Source organism: Mobula birostris, chromosome 12, assembly GCF_030028105.1.
Source record: "Mobula birostris isolate sMobBir1 chromosome 12, sMobBir1.hap1, whole genome shotgun sequence".
Taxonomy (NCBI): domain Eukaryota; kingdom Metazoa; phylum Chordata; class Chondrichthyes; order Myliobatiformes; family Myliobatidae; genus Mobula; species Mobula birostris.
The window spans coordinates 67,856,076-67,875,249 of record NC_092381.1 but is presented as its reverse complement, the minus strand read 5'-3'; the positions used below and the strand labels follow the sequence as shown (position 1 = coordinate 67,875,249).

The 19,174-nt window shown below is 40.5% G+C and overlaps 1 protein-coding gene across 2 annotated transcripts in view; it reads left to right on the top strand.

The window, feature by feature from the left end:
• hmcn1 (hemicentin 1) overlaps positions 1 to 19,174 on the top strand; it is a 514,861-nt gene that overhangs the window by 297,442 nt on the left and 198,245 nt on the right. For both annotated transcript variants that reach the window (XM_072273998.1, XM_072273996.1), the window contains exons 35-40: positions 52 to 206; positions 1,720 to 1,843; positions 5,705 to 5,806; positions 6,657 to 6,833; positions 9,060 to 9,211; positions 10,907 to 11,030. In XM_072273998.1, the coding sequence (XP_072130099.1) occupies positions 52 to 206; positions 1,720 to 1,843; positions 5,705 to 5,806; positions 6,657 to 6,833; positions 9,060 to 9,211; positions 10,907 to 11,030 (834 nt within the window). The remainder of the gene's footprint in view (positions 1 to 51; positions 207 to 1,719; positions 1,844 to 5,704; positions 5,807 to 6,656; positions 6,834 to 9,059; positions 9,212 to 10,906; positions 11,031 to 19,174) is intronic.

Sequence of the window (19,174 nt, the reverse complement as noted above, 5' to 3'; positions counted from 1 at the left end):
ATTACTGTGTAACTGGAATAAAATATGCTTTTTCTCCCCAATTCAATACAGTTTCCCCAACAATTAGATCAACAGGCCCTTTGGAAAGATCAGTCGTGGTTCATAAAACAGTGATCCTGCAGTGTGTAGCTAATGGCATTCCACACCCTACCATTACATGGCTTAAAGATGGGAAGCCGGTAAACACTGCAAGAGGAAACATCAAGGTTTGTTCACTCAGTAAATAAAAACACATTAAATAGTGTAAAATATTTTAGCTATTACCTGTAATTTTATGTTGCTAGTGATACGTGGTCAAGAAATTATAGAGATAGCTCTTTCCAAAGGAAATGTATCCCAAGGAGACAGTAACACATTGTTCTCAATTTTAGGTGCATTTCATCAGAATCACAACACTGCTAATGGTGCAGCAGTGTCTCACCAGAGTGGTAGTCTATGATATCTCTGGAATGAATGAGAACACCATTGTTAACATTCCTAGGGGTGGTGAGTGGGGTGATAGTGCAGTGACTCATTTCATCTCCAAAAGTGGACCCTAACTTAATTACAATTAATAAGAGGTCTGACAAAGGTCCTTCAATGTAAAACTATAACTCTTCTTTCTAAGGACACTGCCTGACCTGCAGATTAGCAGATTTTCTCCTTTGCTGTTAAATATGACTCCAACCCTGACACAATGTGCTTCAAGTCTGATTTACACTGTACAACCTATTTGGAACCTATTCATTGAATTACTCTATCTTGTTTCTATAAACATTTTTTCCAGAAATGTCAGTGATACTTCATCCTAAATGTTGAAGATCAGACCTTTCAGCAATTAGGTGGAAGCAGACAGCAACTGTGGTTATGTGAAGGAAAAAAACAATCTATGCATCACACCAACCTCTTACAAATACATTTCTTCCCCTGCCTTAGTTGCTGCCGTCCTACACCATATTCATTTTTGCAGCTTGCTGTTCTGCAAGACTACTTTATTGACTCAAACAACGGCAGCTGGGATGCATCAACACAGGGATTTTATTTCAATCATTCTGAAGAATAAAAAGCAGCAAGGCCAGCATGGAGAGGCCACTTATACACAAGTGTTTCTCCTTTCTATTGCTGTCCCTTGCTGCTTAAAATGGGTATGTCAGCCCAGCCTCTCAAGATAGTGTTTCCCAATTCTGTATCTCCTGCGCTATTGTCTCTTGTAATTTATCCATTAATCTAAACAAGGTGCTGGAAATCTTTCCCTTGCATTGCCACCCTTTCTTCATAACTTCTCTATGACACACAATCTCCTCCTCACTCCTCCCCTGTGCTCACTTGGTGCCATGTATCCTACTGTCAAAAAATTTATAAAAATTTAAACCAGATCGTTCCTTCCTTCCTTTTTACACATCAGAGCAGCTGCTAAACAGTAACCATAGAAATAAAGTTGGTACAGTAGACAAGTACATCAGAGGTTGCTCCGACTACAGCAAGTATCTCACCTTCCAGCTGAGGTCAGCAATTTTAGCTCCATTGAACTGGAAAAGTATAAAATCAAGCAGGTGTAAAGATTAAATTTACATAAAAACTATATTTGTAAATTATACATTCCAAAGTTTTATGTCAGATTAGAATGCGGGGTTAAAAGAGATTTTAGAATGAGTATTGGGGATCAGATTGCTGTTTTGAACTCAACAAGCAGCGCAGGTAGGTGATTGGTAACATTACGTGATATTACTGTGTTTGTAGCTGGAGTATACGGGTCGCAAGCTGCAGATTATGAATGCTCTGCTGGAAGATGCAGGCCAGTATAACTGTGTGGCCACAAACACAGCTGGAGAAGCCCAGCAGCACATCAGACTCAATGTGCATGGTAAGAAATACATAATTACTATGTATGCCAACACTCCATTCTCCTCCCAAAGTTCACTTATTATCAAAGTGTGTATGCAGTATACAGCTCTGAGGTTTGCTTTTTCCAGATAGCCACAAAACAAAGAGAAGCATAGAAGAGAAACAACAAACCCACCCTCTGTACAAAAACAGAAAGGCAACATGCTCGTCAACCCACAAAAGCCCCTCTTCCGCACAAAGAAACTAACAAAACGCAACAAGAACATCAATCCCCAAACCCTCTCCTCCTGCACAAAAAAAATGAGAAAGAGCAAATGAAAACGTAGAATATAAAAACCGTAAGACTAAAAATGTCTATAGCTGTCAAAAGAGAAAGCATAATGTTACATTGCCACATTCTTCAAAGATCTTGTTGCCAAAAAGAAAACTAAAGAGCGATCAAAATTTGTTTGAGTTGTTTGGGTGTGTGTGCTTATCACTTCCTCTCATGATAATGATCAAGTGACTCCACCAGTGTCTTCCAGATGGTGCACTTGCTCATGTTCCTTTTATTTGTGGAACTACTTTCTACCCCATCGCTCTCCCCTCAGAGAACACACTCTTCACCTCCCTGCCTGTGCAAGTGACCAGCCCAGGTCCTGCTTTAGCTTTCCTTTCCAAGACCCTTGAAGGTAATTGTTACCTCCCGGACTTGGGCTCTCAACCATGCTTCACCCTCACCAATCAGGTTTCTTTCCCTGCTGACCATGATAGAAGCAGTCTGTATCAAAGTCACAAAAATGTCATGGACTGGTTATCCAGATTAAAGTTTATCCCTCCATATTCAACTCAGCCTGCTTGCAGACTGTAGTATAGTTGGCCATGACTTTTCTTGATCCATCTGGATGTGATTGTTCTCCCCTACCTCAAGCATCATTTAAACTGTAGCAAGAGTATCTGCTGGTATGGGTCATCTTAAAATATATCCCGTGAATTGAAAGTTTTCTCTTGTTCTTCAATTTATTAAATGTGCAGCGCTGTTGGTTGCTGCTACAACAAGATACCGTGCAGAAGAAATTCATCCTTTTTTATATAAGCACTTGACATGCAATGCATTGATATTTGTGCATTATCTCAGCTTTTAACTATTAATTGAATGCATTTCAGTGGAAATATATTAAATACATTTCAAAAGTGGAGTTAAGCTTGCACATTCCAGGAATCTGGCCATGGGTAAGTGAAATCAGAGACTGTCAGGCAATTCAGTGAGAGGAGGGTAGTAGTTCTTAAAGATTAAGTGGTTCAGTGCATTCTCATCAGGGAAGGACGTAGATCCGCAAAATCCAAAGCGCTCTGTATGATGAAAGAGAAACATTAAAATACAGCAAAAGAAAGTTCTGATAAAGGGTTTTCAAACTGAATAGCTAACAGTCTTTCTCTTTTCACAGATACTGCCTGACCCACTGAGTCTTTTATGTTTTTATGTCAAATTTCCAGAAATTGATGTTTTTTTGATTTTCAGATGTCAAATGCCAGACAAGACATACAAGAAACTAGCTGAATAGAGAAAGATCAGAAGTATTGTAAACTAAGCGTTGCAGAGAGATAATGAATGAGCTGATGTCTAACTTACTTGGAAAATAAGTCCTATTGATAACAAACAGGTAACAGGATGAGAGAAAGGAAGATGATTAGGGACCAAAAAAGAGATTAATGCATGGAGAGAAAGTGGATGGCAAAGGTAGCAAATGAAGTCAATACTGCCAAAGTCAGAATAAAAGGGAAGATAATTAAATATTGGATAGCTAAACATTGATAAAGTCTGGCAGTGTGTCTGGATGGGAAATAAGATTCAAAATTTTACTTATTGTAATTGTTTTCAGACTCTAGAATGATGACAAGAAACTAGAAGATGGCAGAACTTGTTTTAAAATAAAATGTATATCAAGATGGATTAACAAACACATTTCAATCAGTTTAACTTGGTAGTGATAATAAATTAGTTGGAATTGATTAATTTATTGAGATAGCGTGTAATGTAGGCCCTTCTGGCCCTTCAAGCCATGTTGCCCAGCCACCGTTGATTTAATCCGAGCCTAATCACGGGACAACTTACAATGACCAACTAATCTACCAACCAGTATGTCTTTGGACTATGGGAGGAAACTGGAGCACCCGAAGGAAACACATGTGGTCACGGGGAGAATGTACAAATTCCTTACAGGCAGCTGCAGGAATTGTCATTTGGATAATTATGGATTAATAAAAGAAAACTAGTAATGATTTGGTAAAAGTCACCCATAAATAAATTGGTTGAGGCATTTCATGAGGCAAAGTGATCAATACATATACACAGTGGCCACTTTATTAGGTACAGGAGTGTACCTGGTAAGGTGTAAAGTGGCCCCAGAAGTGGAGCCTGGTATGATCTTCTGCTGCTGTAGCCAATCACTTCAAGGTCTGATGTGTTGTACGTTCAGAGATTCTCTTCTGCACACCACTGTTGTAACACATGGTTATTTAAGATACTGTCACCTTCCTGTCAGCTTGAACCAATCTGGCCATTCTCCTTGCTCCTTTTTCATTAACGAAGTGTTTTTAACCTATAGAACTGCTGCTCAGTGTTTTTTTTTTGTTTTTTTGCACCATTATTTGTAAATTCTAGAAACTGTTGTACACAAAAATCCTAGGAGGTCAGCAGTTTCTAAGATACTTAAACCATCCCATCTGGCAATAACAAGCGTTCCATGGTCAAAGTTACTTAGATCTTATTTCTTCACTGTTCTAATGTTTTGTCTGAACAATAACTGAACTTCTTGATCATGGTTTTATGCACTGAGTTGCTGCCACATGATTGGCTGACTAGATATTTGCATTAGTGTGTAGGTGTACCTGATAAAGTAACCAATGAGTGTAGATCAGCTTTCAGAAGGGTTCTGATAAGGTGCCACATGATTTCAGTAAAATTGAGTTAATGGAAGAAAAGTGATAGTGACAGCGTCATTGCAAAATTAGCATTGACAAGAAACATTTATGGTAGTTTTTTGAGCTTGAAGAAAGATTATTGTCTCCAGTGATGGTAAGGTCCTGATTACCTGCAGGTAATTTAGATGTGCATGCATCATCCAAAATTTGCAAGTGACATAAAACTTCTACATGTGATAAATAGTGAGGAGGATAATAATAATGGACTCAGAGAAAATATAATGATGGTATGGAAGACACCTGTTTGTCAAATGTAATCAGAATAGTAGAAAGAGACTTATTTTGTGAGGAAGAACAGGGAAGACTGAATGATATAAAGGGTATGGTAGGTAGAGAAACAGAGAGACTTTGCAGAAAATGTACACAGAGCTATGAATATAGCAAGCCAGTTTGAGAAAACAGATTAAAATTTCATGGTAAAGATCCTGAGCTTAGAGAACATAGAGGCATATATGATACAAAAGACTATGAACACTGGAATAAAAAAATAAACTGCAGGAAGAAGTCAGAGGATCAGGCAGCATTTATAGATGCAAAGGGTGGTCAACATTCTGGGACCGGGCACAGTGTCTTGACCCAAAGCATCAAACATTCCTTTGCTTCCATAGATGCTGCTTGAACCATTGAGTTCTACCAGCAGTTTAATTATTGCACCAGATTCCACACTTACGGTTGCTTGTGTTTGTAATATGTCATCTTACATGGATATGCTCAGCATTCAGCCAAACAGACCAGGTTGTTATTTATAATCTATCTCACTTAAATTATTTCTTCTCTCAACCCCCGAGTGGTATATTTCCACCTTTGTCAAATTCGCCCTAACTCCCCACTCCTCCTGTCATTAGATGTTATCAGCTTCAACCACTCCATGTAGCAATCCGTTTTATTACTGATGGGAAATTATTTTGTTTTCCAGAACCTCCGACCATCGAAGATGGGGGCCTAACTCTGAACAAGACGGTAATAGTTAGAAATCCCATTGAACTGAAATGCAGAGCATCAGGAACCCCAGTACCAGGTAGGATGGGAAATTCCAACCCATATTGCAGAGGGGTTGAACTGCTTGTTTGCTTGATCAATGGAATGAATAGCATCCAGTTTCAAGTGTTAGAATTTCACCAGAAACCTTCATTTAAGTACTTGTAGTTTGGGGAAAATGTTCAATTGTTTCAAAGGTAGACATTCATAATTTTTTTTTAAAAAATGGACTTCTTTTTTACAAATCCTTAGTTGACAAAATGTAAATGCTGCAACAACGATATGTGATGTGGCTTTGATCATGGTGCATCACAGACCTCAACCAAGCTTAATGTGGTAGACATCAAAGCTGGTGGTTGGTTCTGGCTGTTCTCTGTATCCATGTGGTAAGTGCACTCAAAATGAAAGAAGCACAGATGGCTAAGGCAAGCCAGGCTTCGTCACAATGACTCCTGAGTTTAAAAATCCCAAGAACTGATATCGAACACACAAGGTCTTATGCTGGGGCCATTATTTATAGCAGTACACTCCATTGTGATACATAACTTCAGAGAAGCAGGAACAGATGGAAAATGTAAAGATTGCAGTTAATATCAATCCACGAAGGAAACTCTGGATTAAATAAATAGATGTGATGGTCTGGTTCATTAACATTTCAGAACATGTGATTTAATCTGACCACAGGAAACTCATAAATTACTCATATAAAATGGAATGTTTATACAGTGTACAAGTAATAGGAACATGAAATCTTGTGAAGTTAATGAATATGGCAAAAGTGGAACAACATTTTTGGTGTGTCATTTGCAAAATATTCTCTTCTGTAATAACTCAATCCCTGTCAAACCCTTCTTATTTAAAGCATATTTTGTGTTTTTTTTGAACATCAGCTATAACATGGTTCAAAGACAACCAGCCAATCAACACAAGATTTGGAGTATCCATATTAAATCGGGGACAACTTCTCCAGATTGCTAGTGCCCAGGTAACAGATATGGGTGTGTACAGATGTGCAGCTATCAATGTGGCTGGAGCTGCCGAGATAACCTATAAGGTGGATGTTTATGGTAAGCAAATACATACTGTGCATTTCTTCAGTTAGTATATAATAATTGAATTTTAATGGAAATTTACGCTTGCAAAACAGTGCAGTGAACCAGTACTTTGCACATAGTGTTAGTCTGAGCATAGCTGTATTTATACATTTTGCTTTAAATTCCAACGTAAACTTACAGTGACATACCAAATAATAATTGATAGGACTGGATAATCAAGTCCTATCAATAAAAGCGATGTCTCTGCCTGACTTACCTGATTAGATAACGCACATAATTGTAAAGAACCTCAGACCAGAAATGCCTGCTAGAGCTCTTTGTTTCCTGCACGTGACTTTAGGCATTAATTTATGGCAAATTAGGAGCTTTCATAAATGCACATAATCTTGCTCTGGAAATGAGAGTAGACTGAAAAAAAATTGAAGTAGCTAGAAGTATTAAAAAGTTGTTGAATATGTCAAGTGGCTCAAGCATGTAGCAACACACATCAAAGTTGCTGGTGAGCGCAGCAGGCCAGGCAGCATCTCTAGGAAGAGGTACAGTCGACATTTTGGGCCGAGACCCTATCGGGTCACCTCTCATCCTTCGTCACTCCAAGGAGAAAAGGCTGAGTTCACTAAACCTATTCTAATAAGGCATGGTCTCCAATCCAGACAACATCCTTGTAAACCTCCTCTGCACCCTTTTCTGTAGTTTCCACATCCTTCCTGTAGTGAGGCGACCAGAACTGAGCACAGTACTCCAAGTGAGGTCTGACCAGGGTGCTATATAGCTGCAACATTACCTCTCAGCTCTTAAACTCAATCCCACGATTGATGAAGGCCAATGCACTGTATGCCTTCTTAACCACAGAGTCAACCTGTGCAGCAGCTTTGAATGTCCTATGGACTCAGACCCCAAGATCCCTCTGATCCTCCACACTGCCAAGAGTCTTGCCATTAATGCTATATTCTGCCATCATATTTGACCTACCAAAATGAACCACCTCACACTTATCTGGGTTAAACTCCATCTGCCACTTCTCAGCCCAGTTTTGCATCCTATCAATGTCCCGCTGTAACCTCTGACAGCCCTCCACACTATCCACACACCCCCAACCTTTGTGTCATTAGCAAATCTCATCTGCTTTATTCATAATACTCCTCGCATTAAAATAGTCACATCTCAAACCATCAGTTTGACTGCATCCCTTCTCTGTCACCTGCCTATCCTCCGTTTCGCACTGTCTCCAAGCTTCCTCTATTTGTGAGCCAACCTCCCTTTCCTCCGTCACTTCAGTTCAGTTCAGGCATTGTTTAACAACTGAGCTAATTGATTCTTTTAATACAAAAAAAACCTATGGCAATTTCACATGCATAGTCAAACATAGCTCTGGAAATAATTTCCAATTTATGTTAAGGTATTTCAGCCGATGCATATTATCAGTGTTCAGTGTGCCAAAAACAACAGCACTGACGTGAAGCCAAAGTGACGTTAGTGAATTTTTTGCAAAGATCAAGACGGTGGAAAAACTGCCCAAATATACAAAGATATATACCTACAAAGTTCTGGAAAGTGATATTATAAAATATTGCACTGATTCTGATGTTATAATTATGTTAATTGCAGTGGCGTATCTAAGGTATGGCAGGAATGGCACTTGCAGGGGGGCACAACTGAGCAGTTTCTATTAAAGTCAGACAAGCCATCCTCAGATAGTGAAAAAAGAATTTTCTTCAGATGTATGAGCTGTCTTTGATTATCATGGCCGAGGAGGAAGTCAAGTCAGATAAATCGAGTATGACGGGATTAAGAGAGAACGTGGACATGACAGGAGGGGAAGACGATGGTGGTGGTGGTGGTGATGTTGAGTTTATTGATGAGATTTTACCTGACGAGATTGAACCTGACGACACTGAACCTAGTGAACTGGATGGTGTCTAAAAGAGCCTCGAACTGTCATACCAGAATCATTTACTGCTTTACTTGGCAGTAATGATAATGACTGTGTATCTTTTTTATTATGGGTGGAGTTTAATGAATCAAGGGGTGGCACTGTATGCTGCATGCCAACAACATTTTTGCACATACCATCTTGGGCATGTGTGCCACAGGTTCGCCACCCCTGTATGGTGGTTTATATCAGCTGGCTTGTAGTAAAGGCAACCCATGCACTGTGTTTTAATTGACATGAAACAATGGTCATTATCTGACCAGACCACATTATTGAGTTCTCATGTTGATGATTTCACTCTGCAGTCCCTCCAACAATATCTGGCAGCAGTGACATGGTGACTGTGGTGGTAAACAACCTTGTTAGATTGGAATGCGAGGCCATTGGTATCCCGATGCCAAGCATGACATGGCTGAAAGATGGCAGCCCAATTGCCAGCTTTTCAGATGCTGTTCAGGTAATTCTAATTTGTGCTTTATTGTACTCATTACATGAAAACATTAACAAAGAGTTGTGCTGAACTGACTTTCTTCAAAAGGAAGCAACTTACACATCAACCAGTTTTCAGGAAGAAAAATCCTTCAACCTCAAATAAGATGAATGAAATTTAGTCTGCATCTACCTGAATCCTGGGAGGCTTCCTGCTTTTTACCAACAGTACTTTATGGAATTTTCACTAAGTAGGCACATAGGGCCCTATTTCAACGTTGTACCAAAGTTGCCCCCCACACAATGTAGCCATTTGATGAACTTGCAGCATTATTTTTGCCTAGATTGATGTGTTTAAAAAGTTGCAGTGGGATATTAATTTATACCTTTCTGCCTTTGGTAAGAAGAGTTGTCCCTCACCAGTCTAATACAACCCAGATGTGGTGCTATCGGCCCTAGTGCCCTTCCCTTGGACAACATCGGTGGCGTAGAGAGGGGATACTTGCAGCATGGGCAACTGCCGATCTTCCCTCCAACATTGCCCAGGAAAGGCCTGCGCCCCGGAAACCTTCCAAGGCGCAAATCCATGGTCTCACGAGACCAACGGATGCCTAAAAATAACTCAGTAAAACTGAACATTGATTATGATATAAGCCTCTTCAGCTTTGCATTCCCAGCATGCAGAGCTACAGTTGAAAGCTGAATTAACACAAACAAGTATAATCCTTTGTAAATGTAAATATGTGTTTTTGAATTCTTTTTACTATTTATGCACAATTTTGTGTTATAATATTTGATTACATCTGCATTAAATTAGATTTGTGTTCCTCCTGTGCTGAAATAGGCAGTCCTCTGGTAATGAATAAATAATCAGCAGGAGCAAACTGCACATTCCTGCCACAAATCTAACTGACCACATTCACTGCCAGGAAGGTGGTGACTACTTATGTGGACTGTTGGAATTCGTAACTTACACATTTGACGCCTTATTTGTGAGCTGGGTGGTGACTGAAATGTTGGTGTTCTTGCTTTGGAACTCTTGACCACAAGCAATCTGCAGAATGAGTTAGTACTGAATAGTCCCTGAGGTGGCAAGATGTAGGACTGTTCCTATGATGTTAGGAAAGGGGGACTCAGGTTGGAAACAAAATTGCAGTCTACCCAACTCTGTTCCAGTGAGTAGTCTGGAAGGGATGGACACTTTGCTGACCGAATTCTAAGAAGGCCTGATGGACATTTCACCAAGTCCATCAGGAGGTTCTGTGGTGCACCCTAACTCTGTGAGCTATTTGAGCAGTCATGTAAAATTGTTCAAAAGAGGTGTACATTTAAGCACATTATCCTTACATTCAGTAGGACCACTTAATGTGAAGACCAATACCCCCAGAACAGATGCTTGCTCATATCCTTTAAATTTTGAAATGTAAAATTTGTGGCATTTCAATTACTGAAGATATTCAAGACAGAGAAAATTTCAAGGTAAATGGATCAGTTTTTGAATATTAAGGTAATCAAGGGACATGGAGATACTACAAAAAGGCGATGCTGAAATAAAAATAAACAAATGTAATGATCTAATTGAATAGCGGAGCAGGCAGGAGAGATGTCAGGCTTACTTCTACTTCTATTACGTTCCTGTATAAAGTGAAAGCTAAAGATGTCAGTAAGTTCACACTAGTGTTCTGTAAAGTTCTTTGCTTTAAACTTTTTCATTTGCTTGCAGGTTGTGTCTGGGGGTCGAGTGCTTGCTATCACCAGTGCTCAGATCAGTGACACTGGCAAATACACCTGTGTAGCCGTGAATGCTGCAGGAGAACAGCAGAGGGACATTGATCTCAGAGTTTATGGTAATGTTATTACAGACTCCACCTGTTCCTCCAATCCTTTTTGCATGGTGTTCCCTGATGCATAGGTTTAAAGTACTCTGAGATTCACAAACACAAACAAGGACCAATTTGCTGGTAATTAGTTTATTGTTGTCACATAAGGTGATACAATGAAAACTTTTCCTTTGCATGTCATCCAAACAGATAATTCCAGGCATAAGTACAGGTTTTCCCCACTATCGGAAGGTAGGGCATTCCTATGAAATGGTTTGTAAGCCGAAATGTCGTAAAGTGAAGAAGCAATTACCATTTATTAATATGGGAAAAATTTGTGAGCATTCCCAGACCCAAAAAATAACCTACAAAATCATGCCAAATAACACATAAAAAACCTAAAATAACAGTAACATATAGTAAAAGCAGGAATGATATGATAAATGCACAGCCTATATAAAGTAGAAATACTTTCCTGCAGCACTGTCTAGCGCAGCGAAAACCTCACAGCAGCACTCTCGGCGGAAGCGCTCTCGGCAGAAACACTCTCTCCGGTAACCTTTAAGCTATGAAGCTGCCAAATTATACCAAATAACACATAAAAATACACAGTCTATATAAAGTAGAAATAATGTACAGTGTAGTTTCACTTACCGGAATCGGGAAGACTCCAATAAATTGCAGTTTCGTCACAGTTAAACACTTGCTTATATGAATAACCACCTTCTGTAATTATTTTCTTCAGTTCTGCTGGGAACTTTTCAGCAGCTTCAGTATCAGCCGAAGCACTCTCTCCAGTAAACGTTAGACTATGAAGCTGTCCTCGCCTCGGAAACCAATCAAACCACCCGTGACTACCTTTAAATTCCACTTTTGCAACACTTTCATCACCATCATCCAGTGCTTTCTGTTTCAGCTTATTGAAAAGACTGGCTGATTTCTCCTTAAGTATAAGGAAACTTAACGGAACACCACGCTTTGTATACCCATCAATCCACTCAAGCAATAGACTTTCCATTTTATCCATTATTGGATGCCAACTAAGAGAGACAACTTTGCTATGAGCAGAACCAACAGTAACATCGGCAGCTTTCAAAATTCTTTCTCTCTACATATAAATAGTGAGAATTGTGGACGCAGGCAAGTTCAACACGCGGACAATGTCCTTACTTCGTTCACCACAATCGAAACACTTAATTATGTCGAGTTTTATGCTAAGTGTAACACCCTTACGGCTCTTTTAGACTTTTCCGATACCTTAGAACTCATCTTGCTAACGGATGCAGAAAATAAATCGAGATAAAGCATGCGTTTAAGCAATGGCGGCTAGAATGCAGTTCCGGGGGAGGAGCTTGGCTGTTCAGGCGCGCACTGCCTTTTTTCACGCACTGCCTTTTTTTGTAACAGTGAAAGCACCTTCTGTTAGCGAAAACAGGTAACTAATGTAGGTCTTTCGAAACAGCAAGGTGTCGTAAAGCGAAGGTTCGGAAAATGGGGGCCACCTGTACATTGAAGCAGTGCAATGGAAACAGTAGGAAGCATAGATAGAGTCACTAGAAGGAAAGCTAGTTTTCATGACAACTGGTCTGAGTACACACAACTCTCTGTGATTTTTTTTGGATTCTACATTCCCTCTGAATATTTTTTTCATTTAACACCTCACATGTATTGACCTTCCATATAATTGAGTAGCTCATGTCACTCATGTTCCATATACAGTATGTCTTTGAAAACGCAGTTCTTAATCCTTTAGATTGTAATGTTTGGTTTTTAATTATCTGATCTGTGGTAAAGATGACTGCAAATGACCATCCATAAGGGAAGCTACCTACTTTGATCTCAGTTATCGTTGCTAAGACGTAGAAGTTGATAAAGATATTGTTGGCGCCAGTCCACCAGGAGATAAAAAGCTTGCAGAGCTGATTGAACTAGCTTAGCTAACTGAACACCATAAGTATCCCACCGCAGTCCCATGGTTCAAAGCACGAGCTTAAAGTCAGGTGAAACTGACAGTGATCTTGTCATTGAACAGAGGATAACTGGAAAAAAAACATTGCAAGTAGGTGCAAGTTTACAGGTGTTGTTGGATTGAATGGTTTGTGTGTTCTGAGATGTACATCGTCAAAAGAGGCTGCTCTGAGATGAAACTGAATCTTAAGCAGCTGATTGATCTTGTTCAGATAATGGAAGCAGTGGCCAAGCAAGCATATGATGTATAACATCCCTCGGTGAGGTCAACAGACCCAGAACTGGCTGTTCAGCATCTGGGAAAGGGAAGTGCCATTGGACAGACTGATGTTATCACTGTGAGAGCACACAATGCTGGCTTGATTAGTACAGAGCCAAAGTGATTGTCATGTTTGTGGTACCAAGGGACATATGTAAAGTTGACTTGAAAACAAAGAAGGGTTAATGGTGTTGTAGGAACTTGGTGATGTTACGTGACCATAGTTTCATTTACTGTGAGTGTCACTTTGAAGCACCTGTGTGAGGCAGGACTATGACGTCAGTATAACAAGCTATGACAGACCACTGGGACTTTCAGAGGAGAGGGAGAGGGGGAGACAGAGAGAGAGAGAGAGAGAGAGAGAGAGGAAAAAAAGATAAGTAAAAGTAAGTTTTGGACCGTAAGCTGTCAGCCGTAGCTTGCTGTAAAAATGGGTAAAGTCTGATACTCTTACATGCCCAAAGGATTGGGTTGATTAACGGCACACCGTGCACATTGGACGTGTGACTGTCACTTCGTATGATCCATATGTGGATTTTGTTGGAGTATCCCTGTGGCAACCCTTACCTGGATTCGGGTGTGTTAAGTGGTAACCACTTGTGTGAAGGGATATTCTGTGACTGTCACCTTGGGATATTTCTACGTGGATTTCAGAACGACTCGACGGATAAGATCTTCGACAACTGTTACTTCGTTTTCCCAGTGTGGAACCTGTGGAATTCTTCGTAATCGCCTTCTCTCTACATTTTAACGTGGATTTACAAATCTCTCCCCTCACTTGTTTTGTGGATTACTGGACGTTTCTACTTTGCCATCTTTAAGACTTTAAGAACTGTTCCTAAGCTTGACAGTTTGGGAGCTACACACACATAACACTGTTAACTTAAGTTCATTTTGTTTAATTTTCTATATTTCTGAGTAGGTACTAATAAAGATAGTGGTTTTAACATCAAAACCTGACTCAATTTGTGATCCATTGCTGCTGATACGTAACAGTGACAAAGCAGCAAAAACAAAGAAGCTGGTTGTGGACTACGGGAGGATTGGAGACAAGCTAACCCCTATTGACATCAATGGACCTGGGGTTGAGAGGGTGAACCGCTTCAAGTTCCTCGGCATGAACATCACTGAGGATCTCATGTGGTCTGTACACACCAGCTGTGTGATGAAAAAGGCACAACAGCACCTTGTCCACCTCAGACTGTTGAAGAAGTTTGGTATGGGCCCCCAAATCCAAAGAACTTTCTACAGGGGCACAATTGAGAGCATCCTGACTGGCTGCATCACTGCCTGGTATAGGAACTGTACTTCCCTCAATCGCAGGACTCTGCAGACAGTGGTGCGGACAGCCCAGCACATCTGTAGATGTGAACTTCCCACTATTCAGGACATTTACAGAGACAGGTGTGTAAGAAGGGCCCAAAGGATCATTGTGGACCCGAGTCACCCCAACCAGCTGCCTCCATCTAAGAAACAGTACCACAGCATTAAAGTCAGGGACCAACAGGCTCTGGGACAGCTTCTTCCACCAGGCCATCAGACTGATTAATTCACACTGATACAATGACATTTCTGTGCTATATTGACTGTCCTGTTGTACATACTATTTATTACAAATTACTATAAATTGTACATTGTGCATTTCGTTGGAGATGTAATAAAGTTTTTTATTCATGTATGTGAAGGATGTAAGAAATAACGTCAATTCAATTCAATTCACATAGGTGATCTGCTTGGATTGCTCACAATAGGTGAGAATTCTACTGAAGTTCTCTCTACGTTGTATACATTGATGGGAAGGCAGTGTCAGTGAAAGGTGAATATTGGTTATGTATGAGCAGGAGCTGAAGTGCCGTTAGCCAGCTGGTGCAGTGGGATCTTCCACTTTCTTCATACCCAGACTGGGGAAAGGATTAAGGTAATAGGGATGGGTGAGATCAGAATAAGAAATGGTGGAGGGTGAAGGAAATACCGGTTTCTTTGACTGAAGGAAAAGATTCAATTTGGTAAGTCAGAACTAGTTAACAAAATTCAGCGTGAATGGAGGAAGAGCAGGAGCACGAAGGCTTTGGGTATAATTGCAGTATTCAAAGCATAACGTGGCATAGATTTTAAAAACATAACATGTACATTACATAAGAAGTTAAAATTGTGGCAGAGCTATGATGCTATGGAAAGCAAGTATTGAGCTAATTAAATTTTCTGATTAGGCTGCTACAGTGTTTCCTATACGATAGAGTTACAAAATACACGTTGGCTAAGATGTTAACTGTCCTGCGCTATCACCAGTGGGATCATCAGTTGATCTGCCACCTGTCTTCAGGAGTTTCGGCCCGCTTATGATTAAGACTCCCTCGAGGTGGTGGGCCAGCAGTGCTAAAGCACAACCTCCCACTGGTGAGCTTAAACACTTGGCACCTGCCTCTGTCAGAGTTGTTGGTCACTTCCATCCAACAGATAGTCTGCTCTTCAGGTGTCGATGCAACTACTGAAGGGTTTGCAAGATATGTATACACTGTCTGACTATCTGCCCCTCTGGACATACTTGGTCCACACCCATGCTGATCCTTTCTCTGCTGCCTCAGCTACAGACCTGCTGGTTGACTTGATCTCTCTTCTAGTGAAGCCAAGGTCACGCAGCCACTTCTGGAGAGTGAATGCAATAAACCCACGGTAGCCTACTTCGAATGGATATATAGATACGATTAAGTTCACAATAATAAATGCAGACAGATACCCACTACAGCTAGGTGGAGGACAAATTTTCATTGCCGTTCATACTTCATGTGCTCACCCGCAGTTTGACTCAGATTGGAGGTTCAGGCAGTGCTCACTTTAGATTGTCCAAATACAGCAGATTTCTATTTGGGGTGGCATCAGCTCTAGACATCTTCCAGAGAACAAAAGATAGTTTTGTGTTGATCCAAGGTTTGCCAGATGTTGCAGGTGACTGGGAATACAGAGTAAAATAAAATGATCTAGTAGGTATGCAGTATATCAACATTTTGAAGAAGGAAGAGAATGATTGAGATAAAAACTAGGGCATTATTGCTATGTGGATGATCCTACAATCTTTAAGCAAACTCTTAGGACCTCGGCATGAGTTGCTAAATCACAAACCATTAGGACGTGGTCAAAGAAACAAGAAGTAATGTTCTGGCATCCAATCAGCTGCTTTGAATTCACAACAACAACTTCTTTCTGAGCCATCAAATTATTCCCAACATCCTGTGATGTGTTGTCCTTTATATTTGTGTAGTTTAATCACACTACTCAGAAAATGGAGATGAGCAAGGTAACTACAGAGTGAAGAACCTGTCCCAGTATGGCCATAATGTTACAATTTTCATGTGTACAAGCTTCTGTTAGATGTTTGTGGTGAAACCTTTGAGATTCCTCTGATAGCCTCAGCCAGTGTAGAGAGATAAGCATTAACACTGGCTGCATACAAGTTTTTGTGGAAAGCACAGTCGGAATACGAATGCTCTGGGCTGATGCATCTTGAGCTGATGCTCTAATATTGGTTGAGGTTTGTCACGACTGGAATAGATGGGCAGTACTGCAGTCACATCTCAGTTTCTTGCAACAGTGAGGAGATATGACCACTCTGCATGACCCATCCAGTATGAATGGGAAGGAGAATGTTAAGTTAATGTTTTGTTATCATTTTACACTAAGAGGTAGTGGCTCAACTTCCAGAATTGTGTGATTCTTTGAGGATGTAGAATTATTGCTCCTCTACAGAAAAACAGTTATTTAAAGCACTTGTGTGAATGTCACCCATGTATATACCACAAGTACAAAGATGCCAGAATCCTGGTCTGGTGCCCTGAAATGGACAAGAAGTCAGAGAACACCGAAGAATGAAACACCAACAATGTTATGACATCTCAAGAATTCATCATTCATTCTTCTTATCCCAATGTCTTGGCTGAACAAACCTGGTCAAGGATGCATGTGGATTTTCATAGTTCATTTATGGAACTGAAGTGGTCATGATCACATTCCAAATGGAAAGAAGAATCATCTTCTCCAAAATCAGCATGGTTTCGTTAAGGGGAAATCTTACCTGACAAATCTATTAGAATTCTTTGAGGAAATAACAGGCAGCCTTTTCTGGTTGGCTGCCAATGACGAGTGGTGTTCTGCAGAGGTTGGTGTTTGGGACCGTTTCTTTTCACGTTATATGTCAATGATTTGGATGCTGAAATTCTTGGCTTTGTGACCGAGTTTGTGGACAATGTGAAGACAGTTGGAGGGGCAGGTAGTGTTTGTAAAGCAGAGTATTTGCAGAGGGAATTAGACAGATTGAGAGAATGGGCAAAGAAGAGGCAGGTGAAGTATAGTGTAAGGAAGGGTATGGTCATGCTCTTAGAAGGAGTAACAGTGTAGTTTGTTGGTTGAGTTGGTGGTGAGGAAGGCAAATGCAATGTTGGCAAGCTGAATGGCCTACTGCTTCTAATGCCGTTATGTTCACATAATTACAGAACAGACCATCTGCTGAAATATTGATGGGTAGATGTGTCAGAACATATTTGTGTATTGTGAGGCCAGAGTTTAGTTTTGCTGTACATTCCAGTGTGGGCACGTGGCCAAGTGGTTAAGGCATTCAACTAGCGACCCGAAGGTTGTGAGTTCGAGCCCCAGCCAACGGAGCGTGTTTGTCCTTGAGCAATACACTTAACCACACAGTGCTCTGTGATGACACTGGTGCCAAGCTGTATCGCCCCTTGCCCTTCCCTTGGACAACATCGGTGTTGTGGAGAGGGGATACTTGCAGCATGGGCAACTGCCAGTCTTCCGTACAACCTTGCCCAGGCCTGCACCCTGGAGAGTGAAGACTTTCCAGGCGCAGATCCATGGTCTCACAAGACTAACGGATGCCTTTAATTTACATTCCAGGAGGAACAACATGTTCCCATAGCTGTGAGCACTGTTGTGAAATAGATGAACTGTTTGTGCAATCTGGTTATGGAGTTGTTTTATTGATTGAAGTAGTCACAAAGTTCCCTCACTTTTACTGAGAGCAATATAGCTATGAAATGAGAAGCTGCTGGGGCGGAGGGTGACAACCAAGGAAACTCTATTGTTGTCCTGACTGGGTAGGAGACAAGGATGAGAGCAGAGGAGAGGGGAAATGATGAGTTGTTTATGAAGTCATTGTCATCTGTGTTGTGGGGAGGTCACAGTCAAGGAAAAAACAACAGGAGAAGCAATGGGTTAGGAATAATGTAAACCTGATGAAGACCTCGTCCTTCATGTGGGCATGTTGCAGCGTTCAGGTCTCAGTTTCCACTTGCAGCAATGGAAGACAGTTATATAAACTCTGTTTCAACAAAAATCAATAAATTAATAAAATACAGAATTATACTGCATTTAACAGTATAGAAAGTACATCATACACCTTTTTTTTACATAAAATCACCTTATGCAGTTTCAAATCAACCCACAAAGTACCATATTTTGTCAATCCACATATTCTACAGATTTCCAGTTTCAGAAACAGTGCAGTAGAAATGACGGAGCAACTTTGTACACTTATTCTGTCAAATAATTTTCTTTGAGAAATCTGTTTTCTGAGCCATTATCCATCAGAGTGCAATGGATAAAGCTAAAAGATTGTCAGTCTTGTGAACTGTAAAATATTAGACATATATAAATAACTACATTGTTTATATGAGCTCATCAAATCTAATTTGAGCTCTTAGAAAAGTTACATTTGAGAAATCAAGGAACAGTGCAGCACAGGAATGAGTCCTTCAGCCCACGCCATCTGTGCCAGTCAAGATGTCAAGTTTAAACTGTATGTGATCTCTATCCCTCTGTTCCCTGTCTGTTCATGTGCCTGGCTGAATGCCTCTTGAACATTGTTGTTTCCACCACTTCAGCTGGCAGCACAGTCCAGAATCCTACCACTTTTTATGTAAGTAAAAACTTGCCATGC